Consider the following 14,041-nt stretch of genomic DNA (forward strand, 5'->3'; position numbering starts at 1 on the left):
AATAAAAATATTAAGAATTTCTGGATTTTAGAGAGTAAAAAGTTAATTTATTTTTATAAAGTAAAATTTTAAAAATATTTTTGTGGGGTCAAGTTGATCAATTTTATAAATTAAAAAATATTTTTTAAAGAACTTTTTTAAGTAAAAAAAGAAGAAGAAATTTATACGGTCAATTGACACAATACATAAAAATTGAAGATCAAAATTATTATTGTTCAAATTTTAGAATTGGTATCTTCTCATCATAAAATTTGACCAAAACAATTTATGATTAGTTTGACACCCATTTATAATTATGTGATAAAAAACTTAAAATTATATAAATAGTTCAATTATTTTTATTTATTAAAATAAATATATTAGAAATTATTTTTTATTTATTAAAATAAATATAAAATCGGAATGCATTAAAAGAGGAGATGTGGTACACTTATCAAAAGTCTAAACTCAACAACTATCCTAACAGTTGTCATGAAAGCATTGGTAACTGAGGTGGTGCCTCGGGTTTTCCCAAAAAATAAAAGAAAAAAGGAAATTGAAAGGCCCCTGATAAAGTCTTGAGCAAGCAAAACCTAAAAGAAAAAACTGAAGAAACCTAAAACCTATTATCTTCCAAAAAACACATTTCCTCTTCTTTGCATCTATAGTCGTTTTAATGGAGTATACTGGTTGTGTCTTTCCATCACTGTAAATAAACCCATTGAAGCGCTATACCAGATTTCTCCTAAATCTGAGTTCATCAGAGAGTAGTAAGGACATTTTTCTTTTGCAGTGCATTCTCGGACTCAGACAGAAATGACCCTTTTTTTTACCAATTCAAAAGTCTTTTTTGGTCATTGACGATGGTGGGTTCAACCTCCATCGGTACTTCTTCGATCCAATAGGACGGGCTAGTCAAATTTTACCCTCGAGTTGCAAGGGCGTGTGCCACTTCATTTGCCTTTCGAGAAGTAAACTCAAAAGGTAAGTTAACTAAACTGAATCGTTTTCTTTGGATTTAATTAATGATGTTGCAAATCACCGATCTATCCACTGAATCTGATTTAAGCTTTTTAATGACTGTAAGAGCGTCACCTTCTACAACCAAATCTCGAAAACCCATTTTTTCCCCAAATATGATGGCTTGAAGACACACCTTCACTTCTGCAGTGGTCGGATTCCCTGTTCTTCCTAGAGGGTAAGTACATGCTCCCATTGTAAAACCTTTATGATTTCTTATAATGATTCTCGTTGTTGCTGTCATGTCTTGTTATGGAAAAGCTGTATCAAAATTGGCTTTAACTTGTTCTGCCTTAGAGGGTCTCCAAAATTCCTCTCTTGGATTAATTCTGGTTTCTGTTAAAGAGTTAACTTGTTCTAATTCGCGTAAATAAGCTCTAATAAAATCCACAACCTTTTGTACCCTTCCCTTTTTTCCTTCGTGGTAAAGTCTATTTCTGTTATACCAAACTGCCCAAATAGAAATTACCATGGTTGCACATACTTTAATATTATTCATGTAGAAGAAAGAGGCTAACCATTGTTTCTATGTGTGGTTTGCGTTTATGTGCGAGATGGCCAACCCAACTTCCTGCAGGATCTGTTTTATGAATTTGCAATCTCGAAAAAGATGTTCCATAGTTTCTTCTCCAATTGAGCAGACTAGACATGCAGCATCGTTCCTGAGTCTTCGAAGTTTAAGGATACTGAGCGTCGGAAGAAAATTGTTAGCAACTCTCCACAGATGTATTTTTATTTTACTTGGGATCAGGAGATTCCAAAGCTTTGTAATATAAACTTTTTTTTTTTGATTTGGTATGTAACATAATCCTGTTGTTGTAGGGTCTTAGTCATTAGCCATTTAAAGCCACTCTGAACTGTTTACTTGCCTAATTTGTCCTCTCGCCATATTATAACATCCTATTGAGTCTTGCTTACTAACGGGATATACAGGACTGCCTCAGCTTGATCCCTATCCAGTAAATTCTAGATTGCCTCGTAGTTTTATGAAAACGAGTCTTTATTAATTAGATCTTCTACTTTGGAATAGTTGATATTTATTTGTTGGTTCTTTACTCTTCCATCATCAGTGTGAGTAGCCAAGAATCATTCCAGATGTTTGTTGATTCTTCGTTTCCTATCCTCCAGCCTGTTCCTTCTTCTAATAAGCTTCGTGTGTTCCAAATGTTGCGCCAGGTAAAAGAAGGGTAAGCTCCTAACCTTGCATTTAAAAACTTACCATATGGATAATATTTTAACTTCATAACGCGCACAGACAAACAGACAGGTTGAGGTGATTAGTCTCCATCCCTGTTTAGCCAACAGGGCTGTATTAAACATTGTTAAATCCCTAAACCCCATACCGCCAAATGCTTTTGGACTACACATCGCGAACCAACTACACCAGTGAATGCCTTTATTAGTTTTTTTAATTTCGTCACTAAAATTTACTCATCAGCTTTTGTAATTCTTTACAAAGAAATATTGGTAATTTAAAACATTGTATGGCGCATATCAGAAGTGCTTGTAAAATTGATTTAATAAAAACTTCTTTACCACCAAAAGAAAAATTATGGATACTCCAATTCTTCAATTTTTGAATAATTCTTTCTTTTAGTTCTAGGAATGCACCCTTCTTTCTCCTCCCTACCATTTGTTGGTAAGCCCAGATATTTTTCCAAATTATTTGAAATTCGAACCCCCAAAACTCCCTCTATTTGCTCTTTACGGTCGTCTTGTACATTTTTACTGAAGTAAATCAATGGTTTCTCAAAATTCACAAGTTGTCTAGAAATACTTTCATATTTATTAACTACTAACTTCATTGAAGCTACGCTTTCCGTTGTTGCTTTCCAAAATAATGTGCTATCATCAGCAAGGAAAAAATGGGTGATAGCTAGCTCACCTCTGCCCACTCTAACCCCTTCAATTTGTCTTTCCCTTTTAGCTTTATTTAGTAGTTTAGAGAAGTCTTCTGCACATATGATAAATAAGTGTGGGCTCAATGGATATCCTTGTCTGATTCTCTTGTTGGCTTGAATTCTGTTCCTTGAATCCCATTAATTACTACCAATTATGACACTATTCTTACGCATCGCATTATAAGATCTATCCAGCTGTTGCAAAAGCCTAGCATTTTCATCATGTTTTCAAGATAATTCTACTCCACTCTGTCATAGGCTTTGCTCGTGTCCAATTTTAAGGCAAAATATCTTGTGCCTCCTTTTTTATTTTTCGAAAGAATGTAAAATTTCATAAGCTATCAATATGTTATCAATTATTTGTCTTCCTAGGACATATGCACCTTGTGTTTCTTCAATGCATAAATTTAGCACCCTTCGAAATTTATTAACCACCACTTTTGAGATCAATTTGTAGATGACATTACAAAGACTTATGATTCTGAACTGTCCCAAATTCGTAGGGGATTGTACCTTAGGGATAAGTACAATATTGATTTTTTAAAATTCCTCAAAATTCTTCCCATTATTCAGCACTTGGAGGCAATAATTAACAACGTCCTTTCCTATAATATGCCAGAATTTTTTATAGAAAAACATTGGGTATCCATATTTTCCTGATGCTTTGAGAGGTGCCATACTTTTTAAAGATTCCACCACCTCTACTTCTTTAAATTCTCTAATGAGTTTCTCATTTAAAGATTCTGTAATGCACGGTTGGATTTCGCTTCTAAGCCTTTCACTCTTTTGTAGCGGATTGGTAGAGAATAGCTTTTGAAAGAAGTTGGTTGCAGGTTCAATAATGGCGTTGTCACCCTCCACCTATCCACCCTTTCCATCCTCTAAAATCTTTATTGTATTTCTCTTTTTGCGTTGGGTTGCAAAATTATGGAAGAAAGCAGTGTTTCGATCCCCTATACGTAACCAATTAGCTCTTGCCCGTTGTTCCCAAAACAATTCTTCCTTGTTGGCTTTCATGTTGAGCTCTAGTTTAACTTCTATCAATTCAGCCAAGATGTCTTCATCTGGATCTTTCTTATTTAAATTATTAAGTCGCAATTTTATTTCCTCTCTGGTCTTCTATTTGGATCTGCTACTAGATTTATCCGAAGATTTCAATTTCAATTTCAGATCTTTTAATTTCTCTAGCAGATCCTTTTCTCCCAAATCCCACCCTTGACTAATTAACTCTTCAAAATCATTTTCCAGCACCCAGTTAGCATTGAATCTCAATGGGCTTTTACTGTTCTCAAATCTTCCCCTTCCATGCGTTATTATATTAAGAATTATAGCACAATGATCGGAAATACTATGGCACTTATGTTGAACTGAAAAATTCGAAAACCTTTCCCACCATAATGGATTTGCCACCCCTCTGTCAAGTCTCTCACGAATGTTATTGCTTGGAAGTTTACCTCATTCCCACGTAAACCATTGACCTAAAAAGCCTAAATCATTCAACTCGCAATCTTCTAAAGCCTCCCTAAATGCCAACATTTGTCTTTCTTCCCTTAACCTACCCCCTCTTTTTTCAAACGAGAAAAGTATTTCATTAAAATCCCCCATAATAAGCCATGGTAACTGGTTGTTTCCTTTTAACTGTCAAAAAAGGCTCCATGAATCCTTCCTTTTATGCTCAATTGGTGAACCATAAAAACCTGTAAAGCACCAATACTCTTCTCCACTATTTTCCATAACTTCAATGTCAATATGAGATTTAGAATATCTTCTCAATTTACAATTACTCCTTTCTTCCAGCCAAGAGAAAGTCCCCCTTTCGATCCATCCGCACCAACATCAATCCTGTTTGCATAGTCACACATTTTCCTTATTGCTTCCATTCTTCTTGAATTGACTTTGGTCTCAATTAGAAACAACATTTAAGGCTGAAGTTGTATCAAGCTATTTTTAATACGTTTTATTATTCTCGACTGCCCCAGGCCACGAACATTCCAACTTAATATTTTCATTGCAACCGGTCAACCTGCTTATTAGCAGCCGCTGATATCTCATTATTGATTGATGAAGTTGAACGGACATTTTGATGAGCCCCTTCTATTTGTTGAATCCTATGTCTTTTCTTTCCATCAACAGGTCTGGTTGGTGTTTCTTTGAGTACCTCATTAGCTTTTATTATCATATTATGCGTTGCCTCGTTTTCACACCTTCGATTTGCAAGTTCATTAACCTTATTAATCTTATGTCATCTTCTACTTAATTCCTTTTCTACGCCTTTTCCTCTCACATTATTAAATTCCTCCTCTCCTTGAGATCGCATTTGATTCCTTCTACGAATTTCTTCCAAGTCCATGTCGTTTTTGATCACCTCTTTTGGTTCCTTCCGATGCCATTTACTTACAGTTATTGATTCCCTCCTTGGTGCCACTCTCAAATAAATATCCCAATCAAATTCAACTTCTTGATATCTTAACAAAATACGAAGATGGCAGAAACTTTCACCATGCCCTGGACGCCCACACAAGAAACAAATAAATAGAGTCTTCCATATTGAAAAAATAACGTAAGTTGACTTATCTTTGCCATACACTATTGGTTTCTTTCTTTTTAAGGGGATTTGGACATCCAAACATACTCTGATGCGCATGATCTTACGTAAACACTTTGTTAAAATCTTTGTATTATAATCCAAAAATTCTTCAATAAAGTTTCCCAATTGTCTTGCCATGCCTTCCGACATTGAACCCAATGGTAGATCATGTACTTGCACCCAAAAGTTTGTGTAATGAAGGGGAACAAGTAATGGATCCTCCCCTTTCATTAATTTATGAAATATTATTAGGTGCAAATTAAAAAACCAGGGAATACCATCAATCAACCTTTTTAAATCAACTTCATCGTAGAATCGAAATAGAATCTGTTTTTCCTCATCTCTGTTATAGTAACCCCTTCAATAGGGTGACATAATTCAGATAGAACATTCCTTAAGGAGGGGAAGTGGATTGAGCTATCTGTTAGCACCTTGCCTACTAGGCATAGGCTAAAGTCCTCGTCTTTTTCGTCAATCTCCTCTTGTTCTACAACAGGGTCGTCTTCCAAATCGTCTAAATTTAGATTTGCGAGATCTAATTCCATGTCTGTAATGAACAACCCTCTCTTACGATTTTTAATTCAAACTTAAACCCTAAAAACTGGGTATAAATTGGGCAAATCCCAAACCTGCAAGTCGACAGACGAAGAAACAGAGAAAACCTAAGAGCATGTTTGGTTGGATGTATTGGCATAGCCAATACACCTCTAATCGGTGGGCCCTACCTAATCCCTCTTTATTCCGTCGTTTGGTTCAATGTATTGCTAATACGCGTGTAATACATTACTTTCCTAATCGGTGAAAACCACCGATTTCTAATCCCTCTCTTTTGCCCAGATTAGCTGCCGCTTCTGTTTACCCTCCCCATTCACGCTTCTGTTTTACCCAAAATCCACCGTCTTCTGTTTCTTCCTTCTAGCTTTCTTCTCCACTCTCCTCGCTGTCTTCTCCTTCTTTTTTTACCTCTCTTTGACATCACAACTTTGTATTGTAAACCCTTTGCCAACGCCGTTGCAGTACTCTCTGAACCGATGGCGGACCAATCTCCTGCGGATCAGACCCCACCGTCTTCCGGTATGCAGTCTCTCTCCGTCGATTCTTAACCTCCCTCCTCCTCTTCAACTCCACAGTGAGTCATTTTCGTTGTAATTTTTTGTTTTTCTATTTCTTTATAGATGGAAATCGAGTAAATATATTTATATATTTTGAAATCATTGTTTCAGGATGAGTTTAGAAGAAAAGTTCAAGATTATAAGAAGTGTAGGGGAAGAATGTATTCAAGAGGATGAACTGCTAAATCTTCTAAATCATAAACCTGAACCCATTTGCTATGATGGCTTCGAGCCTTCTGGCAGAATGCACATTGCTCTGGTATTCTACTTTTTCTTTTTTCTTTGTTTCTTTTTTCTTTTTTAGAATCTTTAAGTTTTTTCCCTCAAAATTTTATAGTCCTCTTATATTGATTTCTCTGTAGATGTAGGGATTGAATCTCAGAATTGAATCAACTCTTTGATGGATTTGATTTATACAGAAAAACTAATTATGGGTTTGTTTATTTATTCCTAACACATCATAACAGATTGAAATTTGACAATTTAACTTTTTTCTGATTATTTGACTTCAAAGTTTTAGCTTCTTCGTAGTTATTTTATTGATTTTATTGTTTTTTTAAACAATTGTTATATGCATATTTCCCTTTCAATAAATTTATGTTGTTTGCTGCATTTGTTTTCAGATCTAAGTTCTAACATACTTCTTTCATTCACTTTGTTTATTCATATACTGTGGCTCTACATTTAGATTTATTGTGTTTCTTTTTAAATGTTGAATTCTTGTGGTCTTCAGATGAAATTAACTCCAGGGCATCAGAGTATTGGCCACTTGTAATGGATATAGCTCGCAGAAACAAGCTGCCTAGGATAATGAGGTGTGGGGCTAATAAGATCTTTTGATTTGTTTTATTAATATTTTGTAGTAATTCTTTTGTTGACTCCGAATACAAAATGTGTTTTTCTAGGTGTTGTCAAATTATGGGCCGTAGTGAGCAAGATGAGTTGTCGTTGCCCAAATTCTTTACCCATGCATGCAGTGTGCTGACATATTTTTCCTTAAGGTGCTTCTGCTCTGGATTTTATCCTTTCCTGATTCCAAGGCTTTTAGAGAACTTTAGGTAGATTTATAAGTAAATCTCAATAAAAGTGCGAGTGTCACTCTGTTTCAAGTTACTTCTACGAATTACTCAATTTGTTAACCATATAAATGCTTATTAGACGTATTTTCTAAGTGATATCCATTGTTTCATTTTCTTTTTCTAATTGAGAATTTTCATTATGACATCATTTGGTATCCTTTTATTGGAGTAATTGGAATTTTTTTCTCAATATGTCCAAATAAAGAAAGTTCCAATTTCTGATTGAAGATCCAAATTTACTATTATATTCCTCTACATAGCTATTTTAAGTTTGACAGTTTAAGTAGAGAACAACTGTTAAGGATCTCCAGCATTGTTGCTATTGATCTCCTTCCATTTTTCTGTAGTTTATTCTGGACTATTTTTTACAAGCTGTACCCTTGCTTGTGTACATTCTATGTTTTCTTGTAGGTTATAATGTTAATTCAAACTTTTATTTATCTAAAGCTGCTGTAATTGCTTTATGTGGACAGGCGGACATTTGCCAGTTAGGCATGGATCAAAGGAAGGTTAATGTGCTTGCAAGAGAGTACTGTGATGACATTAAGAGGAAAAACAAACAAATTATTTTGTCTCATCGTATTGTCCTACTTCAATATCTATTTTGGTTCTTGAGATCAATTGAATGTGGGGAAAAACTTTTTCAGATTTAAAAACTTTGAGATGCTTGAAGAGTTGGACATAAGTGACAACCAGATCAGAGTTTTACCCGAGTCTTTCAGATTATTGTCGAAATTGAGAGTTTTCCGAGCTGATGAGACTCCCCTGGAAGTTCCACCAAGAGAAGTAATCAAATTGGGTGCTCAGGTAATGCTAATCTAGCTACAAATTTAACTTGCTAGGACCTTTCCTGTTTGATTTCTTATGAGCTACTAACTCATTCAACTTCTTTCTACATTAGGCTGTTGTTGAGTTCATGGCTGATCTCATTGCCAAGAGGGATACCAAGGCAGCACCACCAAAGAAAGAGAAAGGTTTTTGGTTCAGGATTTGTTCGATTTGTTGGACGTTCCAGACCACAAATACAGACGACAACATGTAACCAATGAATTACACTAATCTCAACAGGCTGGTCTCTCAGGTACAATAAATGATGGCTTTAATTTGATTGTTTGCATTGTATGTGTATCAATATTCTTGCTATCCTCTACTATTTAGTTGTCTTACATAAAAAATGTTGATAATTTTTAACTGCTATTAAGGTCTCGGTTTACTAGGGATCATATTGGTCATAGACTGATGCTTCAAATTGGATTGATTTCATTTGTTACATTTTTCAGACTCATTCCATTCTGAAGGATCTGGTTCACAAGGCTATGAGTGAAACTCCGGTATATTCCCATCTTTGCTTATATTGTTCATGTACCAAATAAAATTTGCCTGCTATTTTTCTATCTTTTGACATTGAGTTTAGTATTCTTCAAGGTTTATAAGAGTCAACTTACCGTCTGTTACTTATTTTGGTGAAAAAAATGATCAGTGAATGATTTTTGGGAAATTTCTTTTGTAGCAAAAACGATTATCGGCATTACTGAATGAGGATCCAGCAATCATGGAACGCCGATCTGCTCTTGCGAAGAGACTGGAATTATATAGGAGTGCACAAGCTGAAATCGATACGGTCGCTTGGTCGAAGTAAGAGTGGGCAAATTTAGAACCATGGGGCATGGTATTGGGATCTGTTTTGTTGTATTTTCGTTAAAGCAATATATTTTTTACCATATTTTAGAATGCAAACATCATTTGTTGTGTATTCTAAGTTTCTTTAAAGCTGTATAATATGTAAATGTTTTGCCACTTTATCGCTTATGTGATTTTTCATTCATTAATTTAAGCATCCGAACACATTTTGGAAATAACTTGAGTCTGACCCAAATACCTCTCGATTTTTTCTTTTTTCTTTTTGCAATTTATTAATTTAAGCATTTTTGAGATAAATTTTAAAATTACTAGATAAATCCTCTTCCCATGCTTCGGAAAATTAGTCATATTTTGACTAAGATAATAATTATTTTAAATTATAAAAATTCATATAAGATAATTTATTAGTTATAATTATTTTAAATTTTATTAAATCATATATTTTAATTAAAATATATTTAATATTAATTATTTCAAATTATCTTTTATAGTATCATAATTATGATTTGAGTAAATTCATATAAGAATATTAATTATTAAGAATTTTATTAAATTATATATTTTAATTATAATATATTTAATAATAATTATGTTAATTTATATTTTATAGTATCATATATTATTATTTGAGTAAATTCATATAAGAATATTGATTATTAAGAATTTTATTAAATTCTATATTTTAATTATAATATATCTAATAATAATTATGTTTAAATATGATTAAATTATTTATTATTGATAATAATAATCTTATTAAAATTTAAATAACAATAACAATAATCATTTACCAAAACAAATTTATGGTAAGGGTATTCTAGTCATTTTAGTTTTTTCCATTATGCTATTACACCTCTATTCCATTCAACCAAACACAAGATTACTATTACGCCTCTATTCCATTACATTCAACCAAACAGTTGATTTGCTATTACACCTCTAATCCAATACACCTCTAATCCAATACAGCGAACCAAACGTACCCTAATTGTAGGTACTAATGACTTTCTTTATTCTATTAGAAATTATGTTAAAGAGATGAAAAATGAACTTAAAACATTATTAAAAAAATTTAAAATATCAAACACTTTTGGAAGAACTGAATAACTCGCGAAATATAAATCATTAGAAATTAGTTAATGGATTTAGTTTAATTATTAAAAAAAACTAAAGTGAAACTAAAATCGAACCGAAAAGACTTGAGGCATAATCTTCTAACAAGTTCATTAAGTACCCCTAAAAAACAACAATTTCATTCATGTAGCTTCTAGCCCTTTTCATTCATTTATTTTTTACCTTTGAAGTATTCTTTTGCATTTCTATTTTTTTTTAAAATTATAATTCTTTATTGAAATTTGAAAAAAAAAATATTTTAATTAAAACGAAATTACTCCAAACAAAAGTATGGGTAGAATTGAATAAAAATAATAAAAAATATATAAAACATCAAAATAAATATTTTAGGCTACTAATTCAGCGGAGAGAGTAATACAATCTAATTTTAAAACTAAAGGTTTATCAATCAAAGGAAATTGGCGGGTGAAGAATGGGTTGACTCGGTCCATAACCCCAGGGCAACAAGGATGGTTATAGTAGATATCGGTTTGATTGTACTTTTGTAGCTTAAATTTACTTGATTGTTTTGTCCACAAATAATCTCTAATTTACCTAATAACTTCAGAAGAAAAAACAGAGGCAGGCATGGCTGTATTTCTTTGATGTGCAGTTCCCCATTGAGTAGGAGTAATAAAAGTTTGCTAGAAATGACACTTGTTTAATTCCAAAAGCAAAGTTGAAAAGGGAGACATGGACCCCAACCTAATTGTCCATCAAAGGTAATGCTCCGCGTAATGAACGAAGCAGATGATGTTGGTTGCACCAGACAAATTGTTACACCAATACCTTAATTAAGCCCATAAATCAACGGTGTATACCGCAAATCCTGTAATTATGCAGTGCGATTAGGACATTATTTAGGCGATGATTTTCAATCATTAAGCTTTACAGTGTAATCTTAAACTAAAAATTATGGAGAATAAAGTTCCAATCGTTCCAGTCGTCTCCTCCTTTAGCGGACTAACCATGCCAGTGATAGGCATGGGGACAGCCTCGTATCCACCAGTTGATGCAGGGACCCTAAAATCAGCCATTGTTGAGGCAATCAGAGCTGGGTATCGCCACTTTGATACAGCTTTCATATATGGGTCTGAGCAGCCACTTGGAGCAGCAATCGCTGAGGCCTTGAACATTGGCCTCATCAAGTCCCGGAATGAACTCTTTATCACTTCCAAACTATGGTGCACTTATGCTGAGCCAGACTTGGTCATTCCCGCCATCAAAATGAGTCTCGAGTAGTAGTTTTACTTTTACCCTTGCACAACTCCATAAATTGAACCTTCAAATCACTTTTTTATTATTATTCACATATATATATAATTTTACGAGTGTTGCAGGAATCTTCAGCTAGAATATCTTGATCTTTATCTCATACATTGGCCACTAAAGTTCAGCAAAGAGGTGAGTCGTTTGCCGGTTCCCAAAGAAGAAGTATCTGTTATTGATATCAAATCAGTTTGGAGTGCCATGGAAGAGTGTCAACTTCTGGGTCTCACCAAAGCCATTGGTGTCTCTAACTTCTCTTCGAGAAAGCTTGAAGAAATCCTTTCCTTTGCCAAAATCCCTCCCGCCGTCAACCAGGTGAGCAATTGACTCTTCATTTTTCTTCAAATACCCAAGCGTGACACATGGATACCAGGATATGATATTATAAATTGTTTAATTTGTTTAAAAGGTGGAGATGAACCCACTTTGGCAGCAAAAGGAGCTGAATGAGTACTGCAAGGCAAAGGGTATTCATGTTTCAGCTCATTCCCCTCTGGGCTCAAAAGGCACGTTGTGGGGAGATAACAGGATTTTCGACTGTCATGCTTTGAAAGAGATTGCCGAGGCCAAAGGGAAAACAATTGCCCAGGTGGACTTTTCCCTTTTCCTTGTATTTTCAGTGGTTGGAAATGATTTTTTTTTTAAATACACAATACGAGTATATATTAGATAAATAGTGTTGGTTGACATAAATAGAGATGGCAGATTTGTCTAAGATGGGTGTACGAGCAAGGGGCAAGTGTGATAGCAAAGAGCTTCAACAAGAAGAGAATGGAGGAGAACCTTGAAATATTTGATTGGTCATTGAGTGTAGAAGAATTGGAGAAGATCAGAGGTCTTCCCCAGTGCAAATTTAACTCCATCGGTACATTTATCGAGCCCAGCGCCGAGCTTGAGGCACAGCTATGATATCAAGAACGATGATCATTTATTTTCATGTTTACAATTTATATATGCTAAGCTTTACTTGATTTTGGAGGGTGTTTGACCCAAAACATGAAAGATTTCTTAGTTCCCAAGGTGTTTGATTCTCAAAATTTTAAGAATTTTAATTTTTACGACGCCCCCTCCCCCCGGGAAGTTGGCTGTGATGTCAACAACCCCAATTTGGGAAGAAGTCATTCAAAAGATGAAAAGAGGCACGTGGCAATAGCTTGGTAAGAATATTTGGTATTTGATCTGCAATTTCAATTTCCTTATTGTGAACATGTTCACGAATGAAGTGGAAAAATAGCAGCATGTTTCATCTTACTATAATAGATCAGATTAGCACAAATGTAGGTGGTGCTTAGGTTGCCGCAAAATACCTGTGGAACAAGTAAGAATCAAAACTCAATGAGGAAATGTATAGCTAGTTTGTTTCAACAATTGCAATAATCACGACTCACTATTCAACTTCAGTTAAGGATCAATAGATATGTCATTGTTTTCAGAAGACTAGGAAATTGAAGAGTTACCAAGATAGACTGCATAACCAATTGTCAACGTTCTATCATTTGGAATTTCAGTCCAATCCGAGTCACAGAAGGCTTGCGGTTGGTTGGCCTTAGTTTTGGTAATAATAATGCCATAATGTGTAGGTTGAGGGAGATACGTGAGTAATCTTTTTCCTTCTTTCCAATGTGTCATGTTTGGATTGTGCATAGACCCAAAGAACTTGCCTACTATTGCAAAGGTAATGTTAGGATGAGTAACTGACAAATAATGATTTTTTTTCTAAGTGGTTGTTGGTAAAGGAATCATTGATTTAATGCATAAAAGTAAATAATTCTTCAATTTTGTATATTATGATTGTGGTGCTCGTTTTAATGCATAAATGATTTTATTAAGTTTACATATGTATGAGGTTGTTAGGAGCTCTTAAAGCTAGGGTCCTAATGCATATAGACTTGCTCTTCAAGGCTTCATTCTAGAAGTCCCTTTTTTACATCTGGATGATGTAAAGATCAATTGCGTTGAGTGAAAATGTTAACATCTTATTCTAGTAATTTCGTCTATATACTTATAATTTTTCGAATAAATTAGTTTAATAAAAATCCATTGTTATCATTAATATATTTTATATATTATCCTTTACTGTTTTTATACACAAAGCAAATTGAAAGAAAATATTGATTCACTAATTATCTAACATTTAAACTAATATTAAGTAGAATTACATTGTCAGATTGTAATGCAAGATGACAACTTATATTAGTAAATAAGTCACATCCTTAGTCTAATTGTAATTGAGCAAATCGATCAAAAGACTAATATGTCATCTATCAAGTCCAAATGGGGAGATACCTTGTCTTCAGTATTGAAGTAGATGACTCCCAGAAGATAGATATAAAAGTGGCT

At 34.0% G+C, this 14,041-nt stretch overlaps 1 protein-coding gene and 2 long non-coding RNA genes across 4 annotated transcripts; all 3 read left to right on the forward strand.

Annotated features, from left to right (window-relative positions):
* The first annotated feature begins 325 nt into the window (after window positions 1–325).
* On the forward strand, window positions 326–2,006 carry LOC107909952 (uncharacterized). The gene is made up of 2 exons (XR_001687414.2): window positions 326–963; window positions 1,067–2,006. It is a non-coding gene; the product is annotated as an uncharacterized lncRNA (long non-coding RNA).
* Window positions 2,007–3,629: 1,623 nt separating this feature from the next.
* On the forward strand, window positions 3,630–9,534 carry LOC107887598 (uncharacterized). The gene is made up of 8 exons (XR_005910633.1): window positions 3,630–6,616; window positions 6,711–6,858; window positions 7,333–7,414; window positions 7,505–7,600; window positions 8,152–8,485; window positions 8,580–8,759; window positions 8,959–9,009; window positions 9,189–9,534. It is a non-coding gene; the product is annotated as an uncharacterized lncRNA (long non-coding RNA).
* A 1,690-nt stretch (window positions 9,535–11,224) lies between these two features.
* LOC107909951 (D-galacturonate reductase) lies at window positions 11,225–13,479 on the forward strand. 2 transcript variants are annotated; one of them, XM_016837660.2, is made up of 4 exons: window positions 11,225–11,670; window positions 11,773–12,016; window positions 12,111–12,290; window positions 12,398–13,063. In XM_016837660.2, the coding sequence occupies exons 1-4, from the start codon at window positions 11,348–11,350 to the stop codon at window positions 12,608–12,610; spliced, it is 960 nt and encodes a 319-aa protein (XP_016693149.2). In that variant the 5' UTR covers window positions 11,225–11,347; the 3' UTR covers window positions 12,611–13,063. The 2 variants fall into 2 exon arrangements, with proteins under 2 accessions (XP_016693149.2, XP_016693150.2); XM_016837661.2 differs by having other exon boundaries at window positions 11,237–11,670; window positions 12,407–13,479.
* Window positions 13,480–14,041: the final 562 nt, after the last annotated feature.

The sequence above is a fragment of the Gossypium hirsutum genome, chromosome D02 (assembly GCF_007990345.1).
Source record: "Gossypium hirsutum isolate 1008001.06 chromosome D02, Gossypium_hirsutum_v2.1, whole genome shotgun sequence".
Lineage (NCBI taxonomy): Eukaryota > Viridiplantae > Streptophyta > Magnoliopsida > Malvales > Malvaceae > Gossypium > Gossypium hirsutum.